The sequence below is a fragment of the Dreissena polymorpha genome, chromosome 8 (genome assembly GCF_020536995.1).
Source record: "Dreissena polymorpha isolate Duluth1 chromosome 8, UMN_Dpol_1.0, whole genome shotgun sequence".
Lineage (NCBI taxonomy): Eukaryota > Metazoa > Mollusca > Bivalvia > Myida > Dreissenidae > Dreissena > Dreissena polymorpha.
The window spans coordinates 93,383,168-93,411,100 of record NC_068362.1 but is presented as its reverse complement, the minus strand read 5'-3'; the positions used below and the strand labels follow the sequence as shown (position 1 = coordinate 93,411,100).

The 27,933-nt window shown below is 38.7% G+C and overlaps 2 protein-coding genes across 2 annotated transcripts in view; both read left to right on the top strand.

Moving 5' to 3' along the window:
* Positions 1–25,537, top strand: part of LOC127840741 (NACHT domain- and WD repeat-containing protein 1-like) — a 54,193-nt gene extending 28,656 nt beyond the window's left edge. The window contains exons 13-25 of the mRNA XM_052369156.1: positions 561–741; positions 4,804–4,993; positions 5,915–6,072; positions 6,959–7,026; positions 9,989–10,109; positions 12,515–12,648; positions 13,237–13,424; positions 14,450–14,634; positions 15,627–15,749; positions 17,601–17,671; positions 19,383–19,699; positions 21,969–22,119; positions 23,422–25,537. Coding sequence (XP_052225116.1) covers positions 561–741; positions 4,804–4,993; positions 5,915–6,072; positions 6,959–7,026; positions 9,989–10,109; positions 12,515–12,648; positions 13,237–13,424; positions 14,450–14,634; positions 15,627–15,749; positions 17,601–17,671; positions 19,383–19,699; positions 21,969–22,119; positions 23,422–23,649 — 2,115 coding nt within the window. The 3' untranslated portion in view covers positions 23,650–25,537. The remainder of the gene's footprint in view (positions 1–560; positions 742–4,803; positions 4,994–5,914; positions 6,073–6,958; positions 7,027–9,988; positions 10,110–12,514; positions 12,649–13,236; positions 13,425–14,449; positions 14,635–15,626; positions 15,750–17,600; positions 17,672–19,382; positions 19,700–21,968; positions 22,120–23,421) is intronic.
* On the top strand, positions 25,100–27,876 carry LOC127840739 (uncharacterized). Its single transcript, XM_052369155.1, has 3 exons — positions 25,100–25,110; positions 25,526–26,354; positions 26,487–27,876. Exons 1-3 carry the CDS (start codon positions 25,100–25,102, stop codon positions 26,613–26,615), a joined length of 969 nt encoding a protein of 322 aa, XP_052225115.1. The 3' UTR covers positions 26,616–27,876.
* Positions 27,877–27,933: the final 57 nt, after the last annotated feature.

Sequence of the window (27,933 nt, the reverse complement as noted above, 5' to 3'; positions counted from 1 at the left end):
CATGAAACATTTGATGGCCATGACATAATCAAAGTACATATTATATTTACATTATCTATGAAATAAATGCTGTTTAAATACACACTGATAATATGGGAATGCCAAAAATAGATTAATGCACATCATACCATTACAGGGGAAGAATATTTGAGTAGATGTCTTGGGACATTTCTTAAATGCCATCACTCCATATTTGAGATTTTGTTTCATTCTTATTCAGACCCCCCCTCCCCCCTCCACCCCAACATATTAAGCCTTATAAATGGACCCTTTCAAAACAATCTATTTAAACCTTTCCACTTAGAAATAAAGTGAAAATGGCTATGTGCAACAGCATAAAGCCAGAACAGCCTGGGTAAGTTGAATCTGTTCTGGTTTTATGCTGTTTGCTCCTCATCAGTATCTTATAGTTGGAAATGAAGGTTTTAAAACTTGAATCTGTTATGAAAAGTGTAGAATTTAAGATATTCTAAGCAATTGCAATTGGTGGAAAATGCGTATCTGAGAGGTGGAAGGGATTTATAGGAAATAAATCATACAGTAGATATATTTTTTTCCAGCTTCTAGCTCAGTTTGGACCAGACTACTCCGGAAATGAATACATTGAAGGTCTTGTCAGACGTTGTCAGGACTGGTGTTCCGGTTTTCGTTCTCCTCTGCTGGTTCCGGTTCTAGAGTGCATGTCAAAACCTACAGGGAACCAACAGTACTCAATATCTGTGGACCTCTCCCTTATAGGGGGCAAGTATTTAGAAACGTCATTCTAAGAAAACTGGCATTCATGCATTTTTGTAAAGTGTTGTCCAAGATAAGCCCCCACAATCACGCACACTGGTCAGGAACTATGCTGTCCACTTTTAAGACCCAACAATCAAGCACACTGATCAGGAGCTATGCTGTCCACTTTAAAGCCCCCACAATCATGCACACTGGTCAGGAGCTATGCTGTCCACTTTAAAGCCCCCACAATCATGCACACTGGTCAGGAACTATGCTGTCCACTTTTAAGACCCAACAATCAAGCACACTGGTCAGGAGCTATGCTGTCCACTTTAAAGCCCCCACAATCATGCACACTGATCAGGAGCTATGCTGTCCACTTTAAAGCCCCCACAATCATGCACACTGGTCAGGAACTATGCTGTCCACTTTTAAGACCCAACAATCAAGCACACTGGTCAGGAGCTATGCTGTCCACTTTAAAGCCCGCACAATCATGCACACTGATCAGGAGCTATGCTGTCCACTTTAAAGCCCCCACAATCATGCACACTGGTCAGGAGCTATGCTGTCCACTTTAAAGCCCCCACAATCATGCACACTGGTCAGGAGCTATGCTGTCCACTTTAAAGCCCCCACAATCATGCACACTGGTCAGGAGCTATGCTGTCCACTTTAAAGCCCCCACAATCACGCACACTGGTCAGGAACTATGCTGTCCACTATAAAGCCCCCACAATCATGCACACTGCTCAGGAGCTATGCTGTCCACTTTAAAGCCCCCACAATCATGCACACTGGTCAGGAGCTATGCTGTCCACTTTAAAGCCTCCACAATCACGCACACTGGTCAGGAACTATGCTGTCCACTTTTAAGCCCCAACAATCACGCACACTGGTCAGGAGCTATGCTGTCCACTTTAAAGCCCCCACAATCATGCACACTGGTCAGGAGCTATGCTGTCCACTTTAAAGCCCCCACAATCATGCACACTGGTCAGGAACTATGCTGTTCACTTTAAAGCCCCCACAATCACGCACACTGGTCAGGAGCTATGCTGTCCACTTTAAAGCCCCCACAATCACACACACTGGTCAGGAACTATGCTGTCCACTTTAAAGCCCCCACAATCACGCACACTGGTCAGGAGCTATGCTGTCCACTTTAAAGCCCCCACAATCATGCAAACTGGTCAGGAGCTATGCTGTCCACTTTAAAGCCCCCACAATCATGCACACTGGTCAGGAACTATGCTGTCCACTTTAAAGCCCCCACAATCATGCACACTGGTCAGGAGCTATGCTGTCCACTTTAAAGCCCCCACAATCATGCACACTGGTCAGGAGCTATGCTGTCCACTTTAAAGCCCCCACAATCATGCACACTGGTCAGGAGCTATGCTGTCCACTTTAAAGCCCCCACAATCACGCACACTGGTCAGGAACTATGCTGTCCACTTTAAAGCCCCCACAATCATGCACACTGGTCAGGAGCTATGCTGTCCACTTTAAAGCCCCCACAATCATGCACACTGGTCAGGAGCTATGCTGTCCACTTTAAAGCTCCCACAATCACGCACACTGGTCAGGAGCTATGCTGTCCACTTTAAAGCCCCCACAATCACGCACACTGGTCAGGAGCTATGCTGTCCACTTTAAAGCCCCCACAATCATGCACACTGGTCAGGAGCTATGCTGTTCATTTTAAAGCCCCCACAATTATGCACACTGGTAAGGAACTATGTTGTCCACTTTAAAGCCCCCACAAACACGCACACTGGTCAGGAGCTATGCTGTCCACTTTAAAGCCCCCACAATCACGCACACTGGTCAGGAGCTATGCTGTCCACTTTAAAGCCCCCACAATCACGCACACTGGTCAGGAGCTATGCTGTCCACTTTAAAGCCCCCACAATCATGCACACTGGTCAGGAGCTATTATGCTGTCCACTTTAAAGCCCCCACAATCACGCACACTGGTCAGGAGCTATGCTGTCCACTTTAAAGACCCCACAATCACGCACACTGGTCAGGAGCTATGCTGTCCACTTTAAAGACCCCACAATCACGCACACTGGTCAGGAGCTATGCTGTCCACTTTAAAGCCCCCACAATCATGCACACTGGTCAGGAACTATGCTGTCCTCTTTAAAGCCCCCACAATCACGCACACTGGTCAGGAGCTATGCTGTCCACTTTAAAGCCCCCACAATCACGCACACTGGTCAGGAGCTATGCTGTCCACTTTAAGGCCCCCAAAATCACGCACACTGGTCAGGAGCTATGCTGTCCACTTTAAAGCTCCCACAATCACGCACACTGGTCAGGAGCTATGCTGTCCACTTTAAAGCCCCCACAATCACGCACACTGGTCAGGAGCTATGCTGTCCACTTTAAAGCCCCCACAATCACGCACACTGGTCAGGAGCTATGCTGTCCACTTTAAAGCCCCCACAATCACGCACACTGGTCAGGAGCTATGCTGTCCACTTTAAAGCCCCCACAATCATGCACACTGGTCAGGAGCTATGCTGTCCACTTTAAAGCCCCCACAATCATGCACACTGGTCAGGAGCTATGCTGTCCACTTTAAAGCCCCCACAATCACGCACACTGGTCAGGAGCTATGCTGTCCACTTTAAAGCCCCCACAATCATGCACACTGGTCAGGAGCTATGCTGTCCACTTTAAAGCCCCCACAATCATGCACACTGGTCAGGAGCTATGCTGTCCACTTTAAAGACACTCACTGGCTAATCAGAAACAACACTTTCCACTTTTATGGATTTTTTTCTTCTCTTCTTAACTATAATCCAGTTTAAGGGTAAAGTGTTGTCCCTGATTAGACTACGTGAACTGTATGCTATCCTGGGATGACATTTAGCGCCCATGCAAGAGACTTTTTCACAGTTTTTTGCATTGTTGAAAATTTCAATTCAGTTTTTTTTCCAGTTTTTTGGGAAGATCGCCCATGGGTTTGAAATCGGGAATTTTATCGACATTTTCAATAAATTGGGAAAATGAATTATGATTTAAAACTAAATGAAAGAATTCAACATCTTAATTTATGTCATTAAATGTATTTTGTAATTAAATTATAGCTGTTGTCTAAATTGTGTGTATTTATGACATCTTACACATTAATAAGTATCATGGAATTAATGTGTATATTGTGTAATTGTTCACAATACAATTATCTCTTCAATTCTTGCATGGCCAGATTGTTGTGCCTATCCAATCGCACAGTCTGGTGAGGAGCTACGCTGGCAACTATTATGACATGCAAGGTTTCTTGGTCGCAGACATGACAGCTCATGACAAGACTCTGTGTTTGCACTGGCTCGTCTGGAGCTATAACAGCATAATGGCATACAACCCATTTAAAAATGACGCAACTTGTATAATATACGAGGTTAATAGGAGAGGACAGGGATCATCACTTCAGACAGGCGTACCTGTGTGATGACCTCTGAGATTACAGGGTTTAATTCATGGTCCTAAAGTGTTGTCTCAGATAAGCCTGTGCAGTCCACACAGGCTAATCAGGGACAACAGTTACCGCCATACCAGGAATTTTCACTACAAAGGTACATATTTCAAACAAAATAAACCATACAAGCTGGAAGTGTTGTCCCTGAGTAGCCTATTTGGGCTAATCTGGAATGACACTTAACGCACATGCATTTAAACCCAATATTCACAGAGCATGCTCAATTTATTATGCTCCTGGTAGGGTGGCATATAGCAGTTGAACTGTCAATCTGTCTGTCAGTCTGTGCTTCCGTTCGAAAACTTTAACATTGGCCATAACTTTTGCAATATTGAAGATAGCAACTTGATATTTGGCATGCATGTGTATCTCATGGAGCTGCACATTTTGAGTGGTGAAAGGTCAAGGTCAATATCATCCTTCAAGGTCAAAGGTCAAAAAACAAATCAAAGGGAATTTATAAGCTTTAAAGGGAGATAATTATCTGTACCTGCCAAATGAAAAAAAAATTAAAAAAAAATCGGCGCAGTATGGGGCATTGTAATTCTGACAAACACATCTCTTGTCTAAGACTACTTCTATATTTTTTCCAGAGGACCGAGATCCTCACTACAGACCCGCGTTCCTGCGTGATGACCTTGGTCAGTTGTATGTTGTTGAACAGAGGTCATCGCAGCGTTGTGACCGCATCTGTGTGTTTGATCTCCATGACAACGGGTCCTGCATCGTCAAGGACGATATTGGAATGTTCATTAGAAATATACAGTTTGTGGGGGGAAGCAAGTATGTACTGGGCCCATATTTTCAAACCAATTGTTGCACATACAATTTGAGACATTGTCTGGAAAAATGTGGCTCAATGTATATGCGTATTTTCTCAGATTAGTTTGTGCATTAAGGGCAACATTACATGTTAGGTTTTATGGAAAGTTTGGTTTAAAGGAAGTCTCTTTTTAAAGAACATTCAGTCAATGTTAACTGTGTCATCCCCGATAAGTCTGCTCATGCATGAAGCCTAGTTTTCAAGTGTGTGTCTCAATTGGAATAGACTTGGATTGTAGAACCAATACCTCAGAGTTTTAAATATATACAGGGTTTCAATTGTCATAAAAACATTGTTCGCATAAAAATGATGTAATTATGTCATTTAATTCTCAACTGAATTGTTTTTTTATGAGGATATTAAAGATTTAGTAATATTTGTATTATTTTAAGACTATTTTAAGTTTAATAATATGCGGGTGAACATACTGACTCATGACATATGAAAGACGTATGCTTGTCTTCTAAAACTCAGTTGAGTAACATTTAGGTTTTAGGTAAGGCATCTCTGTCAACTTTGAAAAAATGGGGTGAAGCTGTATAATATAAATGTTTGTCAAACATCTGTGTTTGACATTTTGTTTAATTTCTTCTTAATTTATGAATACTATACTTGCTTGGTGAAAATGGAGCTTTTAGCATGTGCACAAAGTGTTGTTCCAGATAATCTTGTGCAGCTTACACAGGCTAATCAGGTACGACACTTTCTGCTTCAACTGGATTTTCTTTAAGAAAATACTTCTTTTAAATAAACACTACCATGAAAGTAGAAAGGGTCGACCCTGATTAGCCTTCGCTGACTGCACAGGCTATTCTATGACATAACGTTATGCACATACAGTAAGCCCAGTTTTCTAAGAGCGGTTCTCTATTATATTTAAGATATTTACTTCTGGATGTGTACACAAAAGTAAGCCGGTATTCTCCTGAGTCTGAACACCGGTTGTATGAACGATCTACTTCTGCACCCATACAGTTTCCCCACCCAGTAGGCTGTATTGTGGTCTCGAACGAGGGGAAATTTATTGTCTGCTCAAATGGTAAGCCATTGTAAGGCTTTATGTATATATCGATACACTATTTAATTAATGATTTACTTTGTTAAATACTGATATTGTTATTTTGTTGCTAAAGTTGTTCAGTGTTTCATGATAATTTGTTAAGTTGTTAGATTTATCATTTCTTTTACTGATAATGTTTGGTGTATGTGTAAAGAATTTATATGCATGCTAACCACATGGTTAGGTGCATATAACTTTAAATCAGAGTTTGTGAAGTAAGAGATGGTATGAAATCAAACATTTATATTTCATACAGACTCTGAGATATTAACATACAAAAGGGAGCCATTTTTTTTATCACACATTTATATTGAGTACAGTCTGTGACGTTTTCATATACAAAAGGGAGACCATTCTTATATCACACATTAATATTGCATACAGACTGCGAGGTATTCTTATCCAACAGAGATACCATTCTTAAATTACACATTTATATTTAACACAGACTGTGAGGTCTTCATATACAAAAGGGAAACTACTCTTCAGCTGCTTCACATGATGAAGGACCATGAGCATCCAGTGAGTTGCTTGCTTATCTCCCCTGATGACAACTATCTTGTCACGGGCGGTGGGCCTAAGGATTTATGGAGCAACGCAAAACCAGAAGGGTTTGTGTACAGCATGAAAACGAAGAAAAAACTACACAACTTAGAAAAGATGAAGATTACTCGGTGGTCCTCTGTTATTACTACAAAAAATATAATGTTATCATGTGGGGCTGACTACAAAAGCACAGGGACAATATTTGTCTGTGATCTTTGTTCCGGTGAAATTCTGCATGAAGTAGTGGCTAACAGCATGTATGAGATTTCTGATCTTTATCTACACTGTTCACAAACCTACGCCCTCATCTCCATCTCAGATACAGGCATCACTAATGGGGTGGAAAACAAGTATGCTGGCCTGGTTGACATCAATAACGGAAAAATGGTAAGAAAATGGTCCTGATCGTTTAATAACTGTTTTTATTAAATATATTTATTGATTTATTTTAAAATATAGTGAAAACATCAATAATTGTGGTCAGAAGATGCATCTGTTGCCATCAACAAGTCTTATTTATGGCAAATGTCCAAAAGATTACACAATATTTTTGAATAGAATGTGAAAACTCTTGAGCTCCATTGGGGGTTAAATCAGGGTCTCCCGAGTGATGATCAGACACTTTAATTGCATTGCTCAAGAGCTTCCTCAAGAGCAAGGCTGTTCAACGTGACCCTATTGTACTACATTCCTCACCCTCTTAATGTCTCAAGCTTAGACCCAGTTTAAACCTATTTATTGTAGCTGGATTGCATCAAAAGTCTAAGGCTTATTTGAAATACTCTCGAGTCCGTTGCCTTTGGACTAGAACCAGTACTTGGTGTCTTTGGACTAGAACCAGTACTTGGTGCCTTTGGACTAGAACCAGTACTTGGTGCCTTTGGACTAGAACCAGTACTTGGTGTCTTTGGACTAGAACCAGTACTTGGTGCCTTTGGACTAGAACCAGTACTTGGTGTCTTTGGACTAGAACCAGTACTTGGTGTCTTTGGACTAGAACCAGTACTTGGTGTCTTTGGGAGTGATCTAAAGAACACTCGCACTGTGGGGATTGAACTTAATGACCTTCTGGTTGCTAGGCAGACACCATATTCACTACGCCATGGCAACCTTTATATCAGACCCATTTACTTATTAACAGTTTATGTTTGCCTTGTTTCCATCAATTAGAACAATCCTGAGCTTCAATGGGTAGTAATTAGGGTCTCCCTAGTGATGACCAGACACTCAAACTGTTTCACTTTAAGAGCCACCCCAACAGCTAGGCTGTTGTAAGTGACATTAGTTCACAACAAATACATACAAAAATACACTTTGTCATGAAAGGAAAGCCCAGCAGATAAAAGTAGCGATAGCTTTGTTAATATCAGAACAGAAAATGTACCTGTACTGACTTTTGGTTTAAAAGTTGCAGAAATGGTTTGAAATCATGTTTTTGTGCATTCAACTAGTGTTTGAATAACTAACAGAAAACTATTATATGTCCATGTATCAATACCTTAAACTAAAATAGATCTACTAATAGTCTTCATATATTTTTTAATAAGGGCTTGGTATTTTTAATTCTTATTTAAATTTAATAATTAATATTTAACATTGATATTTTCGACTAATGACACTTAATATTAAATCAGCTGCATTCCAAACTGCAGAAAATATCAATAATAAAATAATTGATAAGTCATTACTTTACAATTTTAAAAGTCTATTTATCAGGGCTCCTCCCTGGCTTTACATTTTCCTCAGTAAATTAACTTGACTATGTCAATTTTTTATATTTTGGCTATTTCTTTGGATTTGATACAGACAAATTTGTAGCCAAATATAATTTTCTTTTGCTAGAGCTATTGATTTCTAGCTATTGTTTTATTTTGTGCATAACAGAATAATAGTGTTTCAAGATTGTTGGATTTTTATGCCCCCCGTCGAATAAGAGGGGGTATATTGCTTTGCACATGTCGGTCGGTCTGTCGGTCGGTCTGTCGGTCGGTCTGTCGGTCGGTCGGTCGGTCCGTCCACCAGGTGGTTTCCGGATGACAACTCAAGAACGCTTAGGCCTAGGATCATGAAACTTCATAGGTACATTGATCATGACTCGCAGATGACCCTATTGATTTTGAGGTCACTAGGTCATAGGTCAAAGGTCAAGGTCACTGACCCAAAATAGTAAAATGGTTTCCGAATGATAACTCAAGAACGCTTATTCCTAGGATCATGAAACTTGATAGGTAGATTGATCATGACTCGCAGATGACCCCTATTGATTTTGAGGTCACTAGGTCAAAGGTCAAGGTCACGGTGACCCGAAATAGTAAAATGGTTTCCGGATAATAACTCAAGAACGCTTACGCCTAGGATCATGAAACTTGATAGGTACATTGATCATGACTCGCAGATGACCCCTATTGATTTTGAGGTCACTAGGTCAAAGGTCAAGGTCACGGTGACCCGAAATAGTAAAATGGTTTCCGGATAATAACTCAAGAACGCTTATCCTAGGATCATGAAACTTGATAGGTAGATTGATCATGACTCGCAGATGATCCCTATTGATTTTCAGGCCACTAGGTCAAAGGTCAAGGTCACGGTGACCTGAAATAGTTAAATGGTTTCCGGATGATAACTCAAGAACGCTTATGCCTAGGATCATGAAACTTGATAGGTAGATTGACCATGACTCGCAGATGACCCCTATTGATTTATAGGTCACTAGGTCAAAAGTCAAGGTCACGGTGACCCGAAATAGTAAAATGGTTTCCGGTTGATAACTCAAGAACGCTTATGCCTAGGATCATGAAACTTTATGGGTAGATTGATCATGACTCGCAGATGACCCCTATTGATTTTGAGGTCACTCGGTCAAAGGTCAAGGTCACGGTGACCCAAAATAGTAAAATGGTTTCCGGATGATAACTCAAGAACGCTTATGCCTAGGATCATGAAACTTGTTAGGTACATTGATCATGACTGGCAGATGACCCCTATTGATTTTAAGGTCACTAGGTTAAAGGTCAAGGTCACAGTGACAAAAAACATATTTACAAAATGGCTGTCACTACAACTGAGAGCCCATATGGGGGGCATGCATATTTTACAAACAGCCCTTGTTAAGTTTTGAAACTGTCAATGTTTTATTTATTTAAAAAGTCTATTAATGCATGTGCGTAAATTGGTGTGTAAGATTATCATGTGCAATCCGAATAGGTTAATCAGGGAAGTCACTTTCCGCCAAAACAACATTTTCAGTAAGAATGGACTATCTTCAACGCATCTCTCCTGATTAGCCTAAGCAGACTGCACGGGCTTATTTGTGCTGACACTCGCATTACCCTACACTGTCATTTTTCAGGTTGGTAAGGTACCAGAAGGTTATAAAGGTCCTTACTCGAGCGCTAGAGTGTTCGGTACAGAGGACATATACTATGCTGTAGGTGTATGGAACAATCCCAATGTTTCCATCTGCTATGCAGGTAGGATGGTCATGAATGGGTCACTTACATCTTAAGGTCAGTTTAGAACCTTAATTGGGCTTTCCATTTCTGCACCTCTGTGGCTTATATTCCCACACTCATGGAGCTTATATTCCCATACTTCTGGAGCTTTTATATAAAACACCTGTGGGGCTTATATTTCTACACCTCTGATCCTTATATTCCACTCTCCTTGAGCTATTATTTCCCAGTTTATATTCCTACACCTCTTGGGCATATATTCATACATCTCTAGGGTCTATATTCCCAAACCTCTACATATTCCCACACCTCTGGGCTTAAATTCCCACATATATGGGCTTATATTCCCACACTTCTGAGCTTGTATTCCCAGACCTCCATGGCATATGTTCCCACACATCTGGGGCTTTTATTCGAACACCTTCTATACTTATATTCCCTCACATATTGGGCTTATATTCCAACACATTTGTTGATTATATTCCCACACCTCTAAGGCTTATATTGCCACACCTCTTGGGCTTATTTTCCTACACCTCTGGAGCTTTTATTCCAACACCTCTGTGGATTATAATCCTACACCTCTTGTGCGTATATTCCTACACATCTGGGGTCTATATTCCCAAACCTCTACATATTCCCACACCTCTGGGCTTAAATTCCCACATATATGGGCTTATATTCCCACACTTCTGAGCTTGTATTCCCAGACCTCCATGGCATATGTTCCCACACATCTGGGGCTTTTATTCGAACACCTTCTATACTTATATTCCCTCACATATTGGGCTTATATTCCAACACATTTGTTGATTATATTCCCACACCTCTAAGGCTTATATTGCCACACCTCTTGGGCTTATTTTCCTACACCTCTGGAGCTTTTATTCCAACACCTCTGTGGATTATAATCCTACACCTCTTGTGCGTATATTCCTACACATCTGGGGCATTTATTCTCACACCTCTTGGGCTTATATTCCTACACCTCTGGGGCTTTTATTCCAACACCTTTGTGGATTATAATCCCACATCTCTTGGGCTTATATTCCTAAACCTCTTGGGTTTATATTCCTACACCTCTTGGGCGTATATTGCCACATCTCTTTGGCTTATATTCATACACCTCTTAGGCTTATATTATCACACCTCTTGGGCTTATATTCCTATACCTCTGGGGCTTATATTCCAACACCTTTGTGGATTATAATCCCACATCTCTTGGGCTTATATTCCTAAACCTCTTGGGTTTATATTCCTACACCTCTTGGGCGTATATTGCCACATCTCTTTGGCTTATATTCGTACACCTCTTAGGCTTATATTATCACACCTCTTGGGCTTATATTCCTACATGTCTTTGGCTTATGTTACCACACCTCTTTGGCTTATATTCCCACATGTCTTTGGCTTATATTCCCACATGTCTTTGGCTTATATTCCTACACCTCTTGGGCTTATATTCCCACATGTCTTTGGCTTATATTCCCACATGTCTTTGGCTTATATTCCTACACCTCTTTGGCTTATATTCCTACATGTCTTTGGCTTATATTCGTACACCTCTTGGGCTTATATTATCACACCACTTGGGCTTATATTCCCACATGTCTTTGGCTTATATTCCTACACCTCTTGGGCTTATACTTTCACTTGTCTGGTGTTTATATTCCAAAACCTCTGGAGTTTATATTTCCACATCCCTGAGGCTTATATTCCCTAACATGTTCGGTTTATATTTCCACACCTTTGAGGCTCATATGCCCAAACCTTCGGGGTATTTATTCCCACATACCTGCGTTATATATTCCTAGAGCTAATATTCCCCAGCTTTGGTAATTATATCCCCACACTTCTAGGCTCATATTCCCAAACCTCTTGGGTTTATATTCCACCACCTCTTGGGCTTATATTCCCACAACTCTGGGGATTATATTCTAAAAACTCTGGCTATGGCCTATAATGGTGTCCAGATTTTGAGCAGGAGTATGCCCCCTTTTGTACTTAAACAAGTCAGGTTAAGGTTTGCAAGCAAGTTAAAATTCAGTTTGAAGATTCAGAATACATCTCGGTAACTACTACAGATATTCAATTTGAAGTTTTGATCAGCCTTTTAGCAGTAGTACGCCCTCTTTTTGAACTCAAAAAGGTCAGTTTAAGGTTTTTGTGCAAGTTGAAATTGAGGTTAAAGTTTGTATACAAAAAGTACATATCTCTGTAACTTATTCATTCAAAACTTCACATTCATCTTCAGGATCATCATTTTTGGTCATCAAGCAAATAACTCTGAATTATACCCATAAATGTACTTTTTGTAATAAGAAAATTTAGTCAATGTTTGCGTACAATAACTCTTGTTGGGATTTGGGTTTTGCCATTCAAGCGGAATATTTGAATTTATGATTTACTGTTATATTTCAAAGGCACAGTAAATGAACCATTAGAGGAGGCAGTTGTGATCCATGTTCTGATTGGTCATAATGGACCAATGAGAGATACCCTTGTAGACAGCAGTCTGGAGCTGTTAATAACTCTATCAGCTGACAACACAGTGAAGGTAAGACTATGGATGTAGTCTGGCCTAAATAAGGGTGTTGTGCCCTCATATATCAGTGGATATATGCAAATAATTATCTGGACCGTACACAGCAAAACATATCTAAAGACCATACATCTGTTTGAAAAAGTGAATAATCAGTTTTAAATCCCTGATATTTCTATATAAACCACTGGAAAGCATACAATAAAAGCGTGTAATTGTGTTACTTTTATTAAATCTTTCACTTTAGCCTATAGGATTGGTACCTCAAAGCATTTCTGCACAAGTTCTGTAGCAAAATGCAGGTTCTAGGAAATGTTTCACTGTATCTGATAGGTTTGGGACCTGAAGGCGAATCTGCACACGTTCAGTAGGGTATAAACTTTCACTTTACTACATGTATTAGTGTTGGGACCTCAAGGCAGTTACTGCACAAGTTCCACAGGGAGATGCAGGTGCAAATCTTTTATTTTATATAATGGGGTTGGGACCTGAAAGCAATTTTTCACAAGTTCCATAACGAGAAGCATTATATTTGACTTTATCTTATTGGTATGGGAAATCAGTTATGGTGTCACTTTTTTTATCTTTCACTTTATCTGATAGGTTTGGGACCTCAAGGCAATACTGCACAAGTTCCGTAGCGAGATGCAGGTGCTTGAGAGGGCACTACGCCAATCTGCGGTCTTAGAGAACGGTGAGGACCATGTGACGCTACGTGACGTGGCGGCGCTCTACCAGCCAACAGGTGTTGCCACCATGAAGTACCAGACGACAACACTGGCTCTAAACAGGTGACAAAATTGGCTCTAAACAACTGTGAACGTTTTCAAATCTTTTAGTTAACTTTGGCCTTGCTTTGTCAAAATGGGGCTTTATGCATCTGCAGTCTGAACAAGCTTGTTAGGGACGGCACTTTCCCCTTTAACCTGACTGTCTTTAGAAGACACTTCCTTTAAACATAAAATTCCATAAAAGCGAAAGTTTTGTCCCTGATTAGCCTGTGTGGACTGTTTAGGCTATTCTGGCAGACCCTTTAGGAACATGCATTGATCCCCATTTTATAAGAGCTAGGGCTCATGTCTTTTACTTAAATAGATAAACAAAATATTTCAACAGCCTGATTTCGGCGACAGTCCTCTTCTCACGCCACTATGGAGTTTCAGACATCCTTTTCTCTTAATGGCAGACGTCTTTAAAAAAGCAATCAAGAAATATATTAAATAATTATTTTTAAGATATGCTTTTGTGTTGACGTGTCTTCAGGACAATGTAAACTCTTTAGACATCATGAGCCTTTGAAATTGAAGTTTTGATGCGCAGATCTGTTTTTATGCTAAATGATCCTCACATTTCTGAGTGATTTGCCCTTGAACATGGCTAACATAGAAGTGGGTTAGTTGCAAAATTGTTGTTATAAAGCTTTAATAACAAAATTTATTCCAGTAATTAATAAAAAATTGTGACCCAAAGCTCAATCTTGCTGTTGTTTTCAACATAAAACTTCCAGTATTACTAGTGTTATCCCCCGTCAAAGGTGGAGAGATATAGTTTTGGCGTCCGCCGGCCGTCCATCTGTCACAAAATCTTCAGCGCTATTTCTCACATGCTATATAAGATTTCAACATAAAACTTCATGTTTGTAGAGACATCAATGCAGAGAAGTGCCATGCAAAAAAACATAACCTTACACTTTCTTGAATGAGAGTTAAGGCTCTTTTGTAAAGAACTTTTTTAAAACTATATTATGCACCCATAAATTAACAAAATTTATTTTGCTGGGTATATCCATTCAACAAATTTTACTTCTTTTGTATAGGTCCGGCGAGAGTGTGTATGTGGGAACTGAAGGCGGACGTCTGCAGGTGTATGAAACAGACACCGGTAAACAGTCTTTGGACCTGAAACTTGAGATTGGTCATGTGACCAAGATGGAGCTGTCGAGGGATGGACGATACATGATAGTGGCGGGAAATCGACATATCCATGTGGAGGATTTATATTGTATGAGGCAAACAACTGTCTTGAATGTTTTTAAAAATCAAATCCAAACTGCTCTAGTCATATTTGGATTTGAGATAATTATGAATAGTGCAGCTAAAACTTAAAAATTAAATATCACCTTATTTCCATCAATATATAAACGTGATTAAAATATGAACAGTAGCACATAAACGAAAAGTGCATAAATACTAGCCATATATGGATTTGAGGTTATTATGAATGGTGCATACATTATAGTTTATAAACGCACATTTTGAAAACAACTTCATCCAGATTGTCAGTGAAACTTCTTTTTATTTGAAATTAATAATTAAATCAATTAAATAATTAAATTCATCCAAAGTTGAAGTTCTGTCGACACATTGGTTACTTGTTGTCAAACATATTGTAAGACACATTATAACTCTGTAAATGGTACTTGTGTGAGAGATTTCTATGTGAATTAATGCTTAAAAATCCAGTGGTGATCATTCAATTATCGGTCATTGAAGATGGTTGATTTTTATGTCTAATGTTGTTGAGTCAGTCTCAAATTCAACGAATATATGTAAGCATACTATTGAAGCAAAGTTTGATAACCAAGTCAAATGCTTAAAAAGTGTTGAGTTACATGTTTTGACATATCAAGTCCTCAAATCATTCCATCCGACAATTGTTATCCCCTTGCCAATCAACTTGTTGATTTGTTTATTAACACTATCTCTGCAAGATTGAGTTGATTCAATATCACACTTTGGTACTGTTTGCAATGTATTTAATCTATCCTGGTAAAATATTTTGAGGAAATTTTATCTTAAATATGTTCAATGATACATTAAGTTGCAGCATGGCAATTAGCCTCTGCAGTCAACACAGGCTAAAGAGGGGAAGAAACTTTCTGCTTTATGGTATTTTTGGTTAAAAGGAAGGCTCTTCTTCCCCGAAATTCTTTTAAAGCAAAAAGTGCATGTTGCCAAATTTACCCAAAATGAGGCTAAAATATTTATTTGTAGCCCAAGCTCGTCGGGTGTTGGAGGCGAGGGGTGAGGTGACCTGTATGGCAGAGGCCAACCATGTCCTGGTTGCAGGAAGTGCAGGGATGGAGGCCAAGGCTCGTGTCTGGAACATCGTCACTGGTAACTGCATTGAAAATACTTTATAAAAGCTCTTGTGTAAATGTCCATGGTAGAACAAGTTCCTAGTGTTTGAGGGGACATCTTAAGAAAACTCTTACTGTGGGGATTGAATCCGTGACCTGTTGGTTCTAGGCCATAACCATATCCACTAAGCCATATAGACCTTTTATAGGGTATGAGAACTTTTGCATTGTCCTTCTGTTTCTAAGAATAATATTAGTCTCGCTCTTGGAAAACCGGGCTTCATGTATGTGTGTTAAGTATTTCCCGGATAAGCCTGTGCAGTATCTTATTAGCTAAAATCCAGCTCAGGTAGAAAGTGTCATCCCTGATTAGCCTGTGCAGACTTCACAGGCTAATCTGGGAAAAGTCTTTACACATATGCATCAAACCCAGTGTTCCCAGAGCAAGGCTCATTGGTTTTCTTTATAATATCTCTCAGATATGGAATGTATATTTGGGTCAATAAGTCGGTAGGTTTGTCAGTCTGTTGGTAGGTTTGTATGTTTGTTGGTTGCACAGTCTTTTGGTCGGTTTGTCAGTCTGTTTGTTGGTTTGTATGTTTGTTGGTTGCACAGTCTTTTGGTCGGTTTGTCAGTCTGTTTGTTGGTTTGTTAGTTTTTAAGTCAATTGTTTTTTATCAGTCTGTTGGTTGGTGTTTCAGTTGATTGGTTGGTTTGTCAGTAAGTTGCCTGGTTTTACAGTCTGTTGGTTTGTCAGTGTTTTCTTAGCTGTGTTGGAAGGTTGTTAGGTTTTTCAGTTTGTAGGTTTACAAGTTGATTGGTTGGTTTTCCTAAATATAAGGGCAAATTACATGTACCTCTACTTTTATTAAACTTTAAATATAATTTACATCACCATGAAGTTAAGTGATTTCTGACAATGTCATCACCATGAAATTTACATTTTAAAGAAATATTTTCTCTACCAGTTATCTTCACATTTCTAAGTGATTTGCCCATTACCATTATTATAGCTGATAAACAACATTTTGCAAAAACTATTGCGTTTATTATGAAAGGCACAGATAACCTGAACAAGTTTATAATGAAAGAATGTAGAAAACCTTAACAACAACAATTGACCTTAATCATGTTTTTGTACCAAGCAAAAATATTTACCTTAAATGAAAGCTTTTATAGCATTAAATTATCCTGTAAATTGTTGATTTTTTACTTGAAAAATATCTATGTATAGAAATCGCACAAAAAATATGTGGTTATAATGTGGGTATACTTTAAAAAATGTGTAATGTATACTGCACATGCTCTTAAAGGTGAAAATACAAGTTAGTTCACCCAACATCGTGTTACATTGTCCAGTGCCTAAGATAAAAAAGAACAACAAGTAGTTCTGATAAGATGTCTCAATGAATGTGGATCACTATTTCTTCAATATCACTTTGACCTATATTCCTTGGAAGTTGCATTATATCTGTATTGCAGGTCACTATTGCTTATATATGACTTTTACCTAGGAAGTCGCATTATATCTGTATTGCAGGTCACTATTTATTATATATGACTTTTACCTAGGAAGTCGCATTATATCTGTATTGCAGGTCACTATTTCTTATATATGACTTTTACCTAGGAAGTCGCATTATATCTGTATTGCAGGTCACTATTTATTATATATGACTTTTACCTAGGAAGTCGCATTATATCTGTATTGCAGGTCACTATTTCTTATTTATGACTTTTACCTAGGAAGTCGCATTATATCTGTATTGCAGGTCACTATTTTTTATATATGACTTTTACCTAGGAAGTTGCATTATATCTGTATTGCAGGTCACTATTTCTTATATATGACTTTTACCTAGGAAGTCGCATTATATCTGTATTGCAGGTGAGATCCTAAAAGACTTTGAGCTGCTGTATTCATTGAACTGTGTTGCCATCAATAGCTCTGGAACAAAGGTAATATAGTGTTTTAGATCTAAAAAAAAGCCATCTTGCTAACAAATCTTTATTGTTCTGAGTATATTCTTAACTAATAACGAACAGCTTGGAAAAAAGTTCAATTAAAAAATTGCACACACTGGGATTCAAACCAGGGCCATCTTGATGCAAAAGCTAGCATGATACTGGTGCCCTACGCTGGCTAGCTGTAAAGTTTAGCTATGAATAATAAAGGCTATGTGAGTACTTCAAGTTTTTTCCAAATTATCAAGAAAAAGCATCACAAATGCGTTTTTTTACCGATTTTGTTATGATGCTTATCAATAAATGAACCAATATTTTAAACATTTTTCGTAGTAAGGAGTTTTGCTTCCCTTGTTTTAACATAATGTAAGCATAATTTTTTTTTTACACTTTTAACAATTATATTGGAATTGTCACTTTACCAAACTGTGAACAAGTCCTGAGGAAATGATTTTATATGAAACTGAGCATTTAAACATGGGATGTTAACATGATTAGTTTCAGCATGGATGCTGTAAGCACACCAACATGTATCAATGTATCAGTTGACTGTGTTGTTTTAAATGGAAAAAAATGAAACAAAATCTTAAGATGGGATGCAATGACACACTTTTAGGGTTTCTATAATGAACTGGCTTTAAGTATTTGCTGCAAACAACTACATAGTCTTGTAGGAACGGAGGTCCATGGTGCATGATTGGAAGTTTTGTTTCTAAATTGCTGATGATTTTCAACATTATCTTGGGAACAATAATGTAGAACAATAAGAAAACCTTTCAATCATGCACCGTGGACTTCAGTTCCTTCAAGACTAAACTGATCAGGCTTTTACACACCGTTTGTTTGAATAATTGACTGACACATTGTTATTAACTATTTTGAAGACCTTTAAAATGATAGATGTTTTTTTTAGCGAGGCTGTTTTCGTAGAAAACCCGAGCTATTATCATAGCCAGCTCATCGTGTCGTCCGCCGAACATTGGCTCTAAAATCAAAGTGCTTCCACCTACAACTTTGAAACTTCATACGGAGATTCACCTTGATGAGTTCTACACGCCACACCCATTTTTGGGTCACTAGGTCAAAGGTCAAGATCACTGTGACCTTTTAAAAAATTCTGACAAGCTTTTGCAGCCGAGGGTGGCACCTGTTATGCGGTGCTCTTGTTTATAAACTGAATCAATGCTGACAGGTATAACTGGTATATGTTAAGAGGTTAAAACCTTTAACAAATATTTTTTGTACATGTCTCTTCAAAGTTCATTAACACATTTAGTTAACCAGCATCAAACCAGAACAGCCTGCGAGTAACTCACTATCTCTTCATGTGTTATGCTGTTTGCTGCTCATGATTATTTCAGAGTTGGAAATGGAGCCTTTAATACTTGAATCTAGTAAGAAAGTTCTTTAATGTAAACTAATTTTCTTTAGGACTACAAATAAATTGAAGTCCAAATCTGACTTGAAAATGTTCAATTAGTAAAAATAAGTTTCCCTTTTTGTTACATTTCAGACTGTGTTGTCCATTTTTGAGTTTCCCCATAGTGGTCTATCTTGATATTACATTTCAGGTTGTGTCTTCCGTGTTTGAGTTTCTCATAATAGTCTCCTTTGAGTTTCCAAAGTAGTCTCCCTTGATACCATATTTAATGTGTTATCCATGGTTGAGTTTCCCATAATGGTCTATCTTGATATTATATTTCAGATTGTGTCATCCATGTTTGAGTTCCCCATAGTGGTCTCCATTGATAACAGCACACAGCAGGGAGTTGACATGGAAAGTATGGACATAATGATGACTGGAGCATGCAGTTGTGCAATCAGCCATGATGACAAAATGGCAGCTATGGGCGCAACAGATGGTGCCGTACGAGTTATTGCCATGGAGACAGGAAAGTACTTGTTTCGATTGCAACAAAAGTCATCAGCTGTGTGCCTTGTGTTTGCTACTGACGGTGTGCAGTTGTTGTCGGCCGGGTATCGGACAATTTACGTGTGGTCAACTGTGGATGGCACTTGCATGTACGTTCAGTCAGTTGTCAATATATATTTATGCAGTTTGTTGATATGTGAATCATGCTACTTTTGATTCAATAACTTTGTACAAGTATTTATGGACCTGTATCATGCGAAAAGTCACTCTTGTGCCGTGTTTGTCCAGTATAGATCCAGCCCAACCTGCGCAATTACGCTGTCTGGTCAGGAGCTATGCTGTCTGCTGTAATATCATTCAAAGTTACATTGTCTTATTATGAGACAGTGTTGCTCCTGACTAGACTGTGTGCATGCAGATGCTGGGCTGGAGTTACACTGGCTGCATAAGACCCATAGGAGCTACACTGGCTGCATAAGACCCATAGGAGCTACACTGGCTGCATAAGACCCATAGGAGCTACACTGGCTGCATAAGACCCATAGGAGCTACACTGGCTGCATAAGACCCATAGGAGCTACACTGGCTGCATAAGACCCATAGGAGCTACACTGGCTGCATAAGACCCATAGGAGCTACACTGGCTGCATAACACCCATAGAAGCTACACTGGCTGCATAAGACCCATAGGAGCTACACTGGCTGCATAAGACCCAAAGGAGCTACACTGGCTGCATAAGACCCATAGGAGCTACACTGGCTGCATAAGACCCATAGGAGCTACACTGGCTGCATAAGACCCATAGGAGCTACACTGGCTGCATAAGACCCATAGGAGCTACACTGGCTGCATAAGACCCATAGGAGCTACACTGGCTGCATAAGACCCATAGGAGCTACACTTGCTGCATAAGACCCATAGGAGCTACACTGGCTGCATAAGACCCATAGGAGCTACTTTGGCTGCATAGGACCCATAGGAGCTACACTGGCTGCATAAGACCCATAGGTGCTACACTGGCTGCATAAGACCCATAGGATCTACACTGGCTGCATAAGACCCATAGGAGCTACACTGGCTGCATAAGACCCAAAGGAGCTACACTGGCTGCATAAGACCCATAGGAGCTACACTGGCTGCATAAGACCCATAGGAGCTACACTGGCTGCATAAGACCAATAGGAGCTACACTGGCTGCATAAGACCCATAGGAGCTACACTGGCTGCATAAGACCCATAGGAGCTACACTGGCTGCATAAGACCCATAGGTGCTACACTGGCTGCATAAGACCCATAGGAGCTACAGTGGCTGCATAAGACCCATAGGAGCTACACCGGCTGCATAAGACCCATAGGAGCTACACCGGCTGCATAACACCCATAGGAGCTACACTGGCTGCATAAGACCCACAGGAGCTACACTGGCTGCATAAGACCCAAAGGAGCTACACTGACTGCATAAGACCCATAGGAGCTACACTGGCTGCATAAGACCCATAGGAGCTACACTGGCTGCATAAGACCCATAGGAGCTACACTGGCTGCATAAGACCCATAGGAGCTACACTGGCTGCATAAGACCCATAGGAGCGACACTAGCTGCATAAGACCCATAGGAGCTACACTGGCTGCATAAGACCCATAGGAGCTTCACTGGCTGCATAAGACCCATAGGAGCTACACTGGCTGCAAAAGACCCATAGGAGCTACACTGGCTGCATAAGACCCATAGGAGCTACACTGGCTGCATAAGACCCATAGGAGCTACACTGGCTGCATAAGGCATAAGACCCATCTTCACATGATTTGGGTCATTTAAAGCAATTATGTGCAATAGGGTTGTTACAGGTTGAACCTGAATAGTTGATTTTACATGACATACTCAATCTCAAATGGTTTGTAGATTTAATCATTGATATTTATATGAACAACATACAAGGATCCATGATAGACTTGTTCTTTATCATATACTTATACCACAATTTTCTCTGATATCAAAACTTTACAAATAAATTTACAGTGACACAACTATACAAAAGGAAATTGCCTTCTGATCATGTTTCTGAAGTTTATGATTTTAGTATGTCAATATTTTATATTTCCAACATAAAATTAATATTAAAGTAAAACACATATACATCACCAATACAATAAATGAGCTACGTTTTGGGAAAAGTGGCTAAATGCATGTGTGTAAAGTGTTGTCCCATATTAGCTTCTTCATTCTCCACAAACTAATCAGGGACAACACTTTCCGACTAAACTAAATTTTTGCTAAGAAGAGACTTCATTTAAATGAAACAGTGAAAGGTGTCCCTACTAAGCCTGTGCCAATCTGGGACGACACTTAACACACTTGTATTAAGCCTATTTTTCACAGAACACGGCTCAAATATTTCCTCTACCTGTCTGCCAGGTACAAGCTTACCCGACACTTGGACTTTGTGAATGACATGAAGTTTGATACAACTGGTCAGTTCTTGGTGACAATATCACGTGACAAGCAAGTGGTATTATGGGATTACACTAGACGTGTTTCCATAGCAACATTTCCAGCAAACTGCCAGGTAAGTGAGCAATTGAGTTTTAACCTTAACTTGTAGACTAGCATGTTCACAGCTTTCCAATTTGCCAACTGGTTATTAAGAATCCAAAATGTTGAATGGAACATAAAAATTTATAATCAAACTATTAAACCTGATGCCAAAATAGTTATATGTTGAGCAATTATTTTTATATAAAACTGTTAATGCCAAGTTATTTATGCCTTTGATTTAAAATTAGCCTGATTCTATTTCATAGGCAATAGCTACCGGTTTCATACAGGCATCATACAGGTTTCATTCATGTTTCATACAGACTTCATACATGTTTCATACAGGCTTCATACATGTTTCATACAGGTTTCATACACGCTTTATACATGTTTCATACGTCAGGCTTTATACATGTTTCATACATGTTTCATTGAGGCTTCATACAGGCTTCATACAGGCTTCAAACAGGTCACATACAGGCTTCATACAGGTTTCATAAAGCTTTATACAGGTTTTATACATGCTTCATACAGGTTTCATACAGGTTTCATACAGGCATCATACAGGTTTAATAGAGGCTTCATACAGGTTTCATACAGGCTTAATACAGGTTTCATCAGGTTTCATACAGGCTTCATACAGGCTTCATACAGGTTTCATACAGGCTTAAGGCAGGTTTCATACAGGCTTCATACAGGTTTCATACAGGCTTCATACAGGTTTCATACATGCTTCATACAGGTTTCATACAAGTTTCATACAGGCTTAATGCAGGTTTCATACAGGCTTCATACAGGTTTCATACAGGTTTCATACAGCTTTCATACAGGCTTCACACAGGCTTCATACAGGTTTCATACAGACTTCATACAGGTTTCATATAGGCTTCATACAGGCTTCTTATAGGATGTATACAGGTTTCATAAGGCTTCATACAGGTTTCATTCAGGCTTCATACAGGTTTCATACAGGCTTCATATAGGCTTCATACAGGCTTCATTAGATTTCATACAGGTTTAATACAGGCTTCATAATGGTTTCATACATGTTTCATAAAGGCTGCATACAGGTTTCATACAGGCTTCTTACAGGTTTCATACAGGTTTCATACAGGCTTCATACAGGTTTCATACCAGTTTCATACAGGTTTCATACAGGTTTCATACAGGTTTCATACAGGCTTCATACAGGTTTCATACAGGCATCATACAGGCTTCATACAGGCAAATTAAATAGTAAATTATTATGAGATGCTGCTGCTGTAATGGAAAATAATGTTCTCTTGATAAAAAACTGTCTAAAAAACCCATCTTTTTCCTCAATCTGACCCAGGTCCAAGCCGTTGACATCTCGTCTGGAGCCACTGTGATTGCGTACATTCCCAAAGGAATATCAGACCTGGCGATCCTCCAACCCAACCACACCACCCTCGAAACTCTGGCAGGAAAACCCCGTCCACTACACCTTCCAACACAAATGCAGGCGTTGGCTCAGACTTTCTCCAATCTTTCACCTGCTAATGGTCCTGGTAAAGCCAGCAAGTCATGTGAAATCATGTAGAATATATATTTTGGGGTTTTATTTCGGAATAAAACACTTAAAAAAAAAAATATTTAAGCAGATTGAATATTGTGTAGTGTTTTACCTTCTCGGAGAGTTTATAAAAAATAGTTAGGAAAGAGGTATAAACATTAAAATAATTTTTCATATGTACATTGATATTCATGTAAGTCTTTTTTTTTAATGTTAAAAATCATGATGCCCGTGACATGTTAATACTTTAATGAGAATAAATATTTTGTGGACAAAATTTTTCACAGATTTTCTTTTGTGTTAAAATATTATTATTTTGTCCATATTTTTCTGATAATAATTTGCCTACTAAGTGATTATAATCAGTAAGAAACATGCACTTCCTTACATATTAAAGAATACAAGTTCAAGCAGTGTAGGAGGCTGACCTAAACATTCATCATTCAAGCCTTGTTCTGAGAAAACTGGGCTCAAAGCATAATGTGTAATCAAAGCTAGCCTGTGAAGTCTGCAGGCTCATTAGGGACGAGACTTTCTGCTTGAAGGGCAGATTTCATTTTAAGGAAAACTCTTCTCACTGAAAATCCAGTGTAGACACAGTGAGGCTGCACAGGCTAACCATGGACCACTCTTTATGCACAGGCCTTAAGCCTGTTTTTTTAGAACAAGGCTAATTTTTATGTCCCCCACCACTATAGTGGGGGACATATTGTTTTTGCCCTGTCTGTCTGTTGGTTGGTTTGTTTGTTTGTTTGCTTCAACTTTAACATTTTGCCATAACTTTTGCAATATTGAAGATAGCAACTTTATATTTGGCATGCATGCTTATCTCATGGAGCTGCACATTTTGCGTGGTGAAAGGTCAAGGTCAAGGTCATCCTTCAAGGTCAAAGGTCAAAAAAACAAATCCAAGGGAAGTAATAAGCTTTAAAGGGAGATAATTATCTGAACCTGCCAAATGATAAAAAAAATCAAAGCGGCACAGAAGGGGACATTTCTGACAAACACATTTCTTGTTTCTCATGTGGCTTATTCGTTCTTCTACTCAACTTAGCCTGTTGATATTCGGTTAAAAGGCTTAGTAGTTGTACTGATGTCATTTCCTTGTTTATTGTTGCACAAATATTGTCTACTGAATGTGTATTTTATTGTTAATACTCAGTCCATATGCATTCGCATGGTATTTAAACAATTCTCAACATTGCTAACATTTTGCAGACAAAGTACACTATTTTAAGTTGAGGATGTGATATTATTAATTCTACCTGAGCATATATTTAAATGTGACAGTGTACATGTGTTTAACATTATCTGAATCTTTGATCTGACATACTGTTTAGTTTTGCAGTTATTTGAACCAGAATCTTTGCTAAAAATGATATGAAGATTCATTGAACATTGTGTCCTAATACAAAATATGATAAAATAAAATATTGCATGTTTTATGTGTTGAACACGACATTGTATATAAGAAATAATGTTTGACATGTGAATGGTATATTCAATGCTTACTAGAAGTAAAATACAATAAAAATTAGTTGTATTTCTTGAGATACTGGCTCCATGTTTTCTCTGTTAGTAGTTTGCTGTGGTCATGTGCGCTGTTTGTTTAGTTTTTCTGTCCATAATTTACATCTTGCTGGTGTTAAGGTGCAGTAATAAGTTTTATATCTTCTTTTGAAATGATCTCCGTATAACCAGAGCAGTTCTATTGGACAATATGGCCTAATGCATGTACATTAAGTATGGCATAAAGAATTCTGCATTGGCTCATCAGAGATGACACTTTCCGACTAGACTATACTTTCATTAAACCCATCCATAAAATGGTTAGGTTAAGGGATAGGCTAATCATTATTTAATTTACCATACTTAAAGCCCGCATCAAGCCGTAGTTTCCCAGAGTGCGGTTCATACCATCTACTGTCAAGTTTACGAGTACAGTGTGTGTTCACCCTGTATACAAGGTCTGTCAGTTCATACCATCTACTGTCAAGTTTACGAGTACAGTGTGTGTTCACCCTGTATACAAGGTCTGTCAGTTCATACCATCTACTGTCAAGTTTACGAGTACAGTGTGTGTTCACCCTGTATACAAGGTCTGTCAGTTCATACCATCTTCTGTCAAGTTTACGAGTACAGTGTGTGTTCACCCTGTATACAAGGTCTGTCAGTTCATACTATCTACTGTCAAGTTTACGAGTACAGTGTGTGTTCACCCTGTGTACAAGGTCTGTCAGTTCATACTATCTACTGTCAAGTTTACGAGTACAGTGTGTGTTCACCCTGTATACAAGGTCTGTCAGTTCATACCATCTACTTTCAAGTTTACGAGTACAGTGTGTGTTCACCCTGTATACAAGGTCTGTCAGTTCATACTATCTACTGTCAAGTTTACGAGTACAGTGTGTGTTCACCCTGTGTACAAGGTCTGTCAGTCCCTACTATCTACTGTCAAGTTTACGAGTACAGTGTCTGTTCACCCTGTGTACAAGGTCTGTCAGTTCATACTATATACTGTCAAGTTTAAGAGTACAGTGTGTGTTCACCCAGTATACAAGGCCAGTCAAGTTTACGAGTACAGTGTGTGTTCATCCTGTGTACAAGGGTTCATACTATCTACTGTCAAGTTAACGAGTACAGTGTGTTTTCACCCTGTATACAAGGTCTGTCAGTTCATACTATCTACTGTCAAGTTTACAAGTACAGTGTGTTTTCACCCTGTATACAAGGTCTGTCAGTTTATACTATCTACTGTAAAGTTTACGAGTACAGTGTGTGTTCACCCTGTATACAAGGTCTGTCAGTTCATACTATCTACTGTCAAGTTTACGAGTACAGTGTGTTTTCACTCTGTATACAAGGTCTGTCAGTTCATACTATCTACTGTCAAGTTTACGTGTACAGTGTGTTTTCACCCTGTGTACAAGGTCTGTCAGTTCATACTATCTACTGTCAAGTTTACGAGTACAGTGTGTTTTCACCCTGTGTAAAAGGTCTGTCAGTTGTTAGATGTACGATTGTCGGATTATTTACCTTTGTCTAGCTTGAAATATACCTTATTTAGCTAGGTTACTGGCAATGGTATGTTAGTTGACATATTGTGTAACCTAATGTTTATGACAGCATTTGTTTCTATCAACATATGCAAGGCCAGTTTAAATTTATAGTTTACATATTGTGATAGATTTATTTGATTGGCAATATTTAAACACACCTTTTTGTGTCAACACAAGATATTTAACCAATAAAATCTAATCTATAAAATGATATATATATGAAGACATTATGCCTAAGCCAATGTGAGGTAATGCGATTGGAGTGTACGAATTACACATTAAGTGTTTGTGTGAATTTCTATACACGTACATGTATAAGCGTAACAGGCATTAGATTTTATTTGTTATTTTGGTAATTTTTACACAAAATAATTATCATTATGACTTACCTCACAATGAATGCCAATGATGCTTTATTGTTGGATTATTGCCTGGAAATTGCAATGTCAGTATCCAGTGCCTTGTATTGTCATTTTATATGAGGTAACAAGATTTAATTGTTGTATTCGCAAAACCATCACTATTTACAACACATATTATATATTAAAACTATTGTTGCTTTAAACTATACTGTCTACCCATACTGCTTATATCCTCTTTGACCTTGACAGTGACCTTTGTTGGACGTAAAGGAGAGGAAGTGCTGTCTTGCAACATTGGGAGGCTGGTCTGTTAATGCTACTCAATGTCATGTTTTTTATGCCCCTGGATCGAATGATCGGGGGTATATTGTTTTTGGCCTGTCTGTCATTGTATGTGTGTGTCTGTCATTGTGTGTATGTCCAAAACTTTAACCAAAACTTTCACATTGGTCATAACTTTTGCAATATTGATGATAGCAACTTGATATTTGGCATGCATGTGTATCTCATGGAGCTGCACATTTTAAGTGGTGAAAGATTCAATGTCAAGGTCATCCTTCATGGTCAAAAAAATAATATTAAAAGCGGCGCAGTAGGGGGCATTGTGTTTCTGACAAACACATCGCTTGTTCTTATGTTTATGTGTAACCTGTGATTATACACCCCGATGATCTTTCTTTATATTAATATTTATTTTGTTCTTTATACATGTATTTTAATTTTTTCTATTCAATTGTTTTGCAATATATTTACATTTCTGTTGCTTATGATAATATATTTATTTGAAAACTTACACTATATGTTTGTAAACCGTTTTATTTACACAAATAAAAAATGAGCACTCATGTGAAGTGTATGGTCTTTTATGTTTAATACATGGGGAAATATAT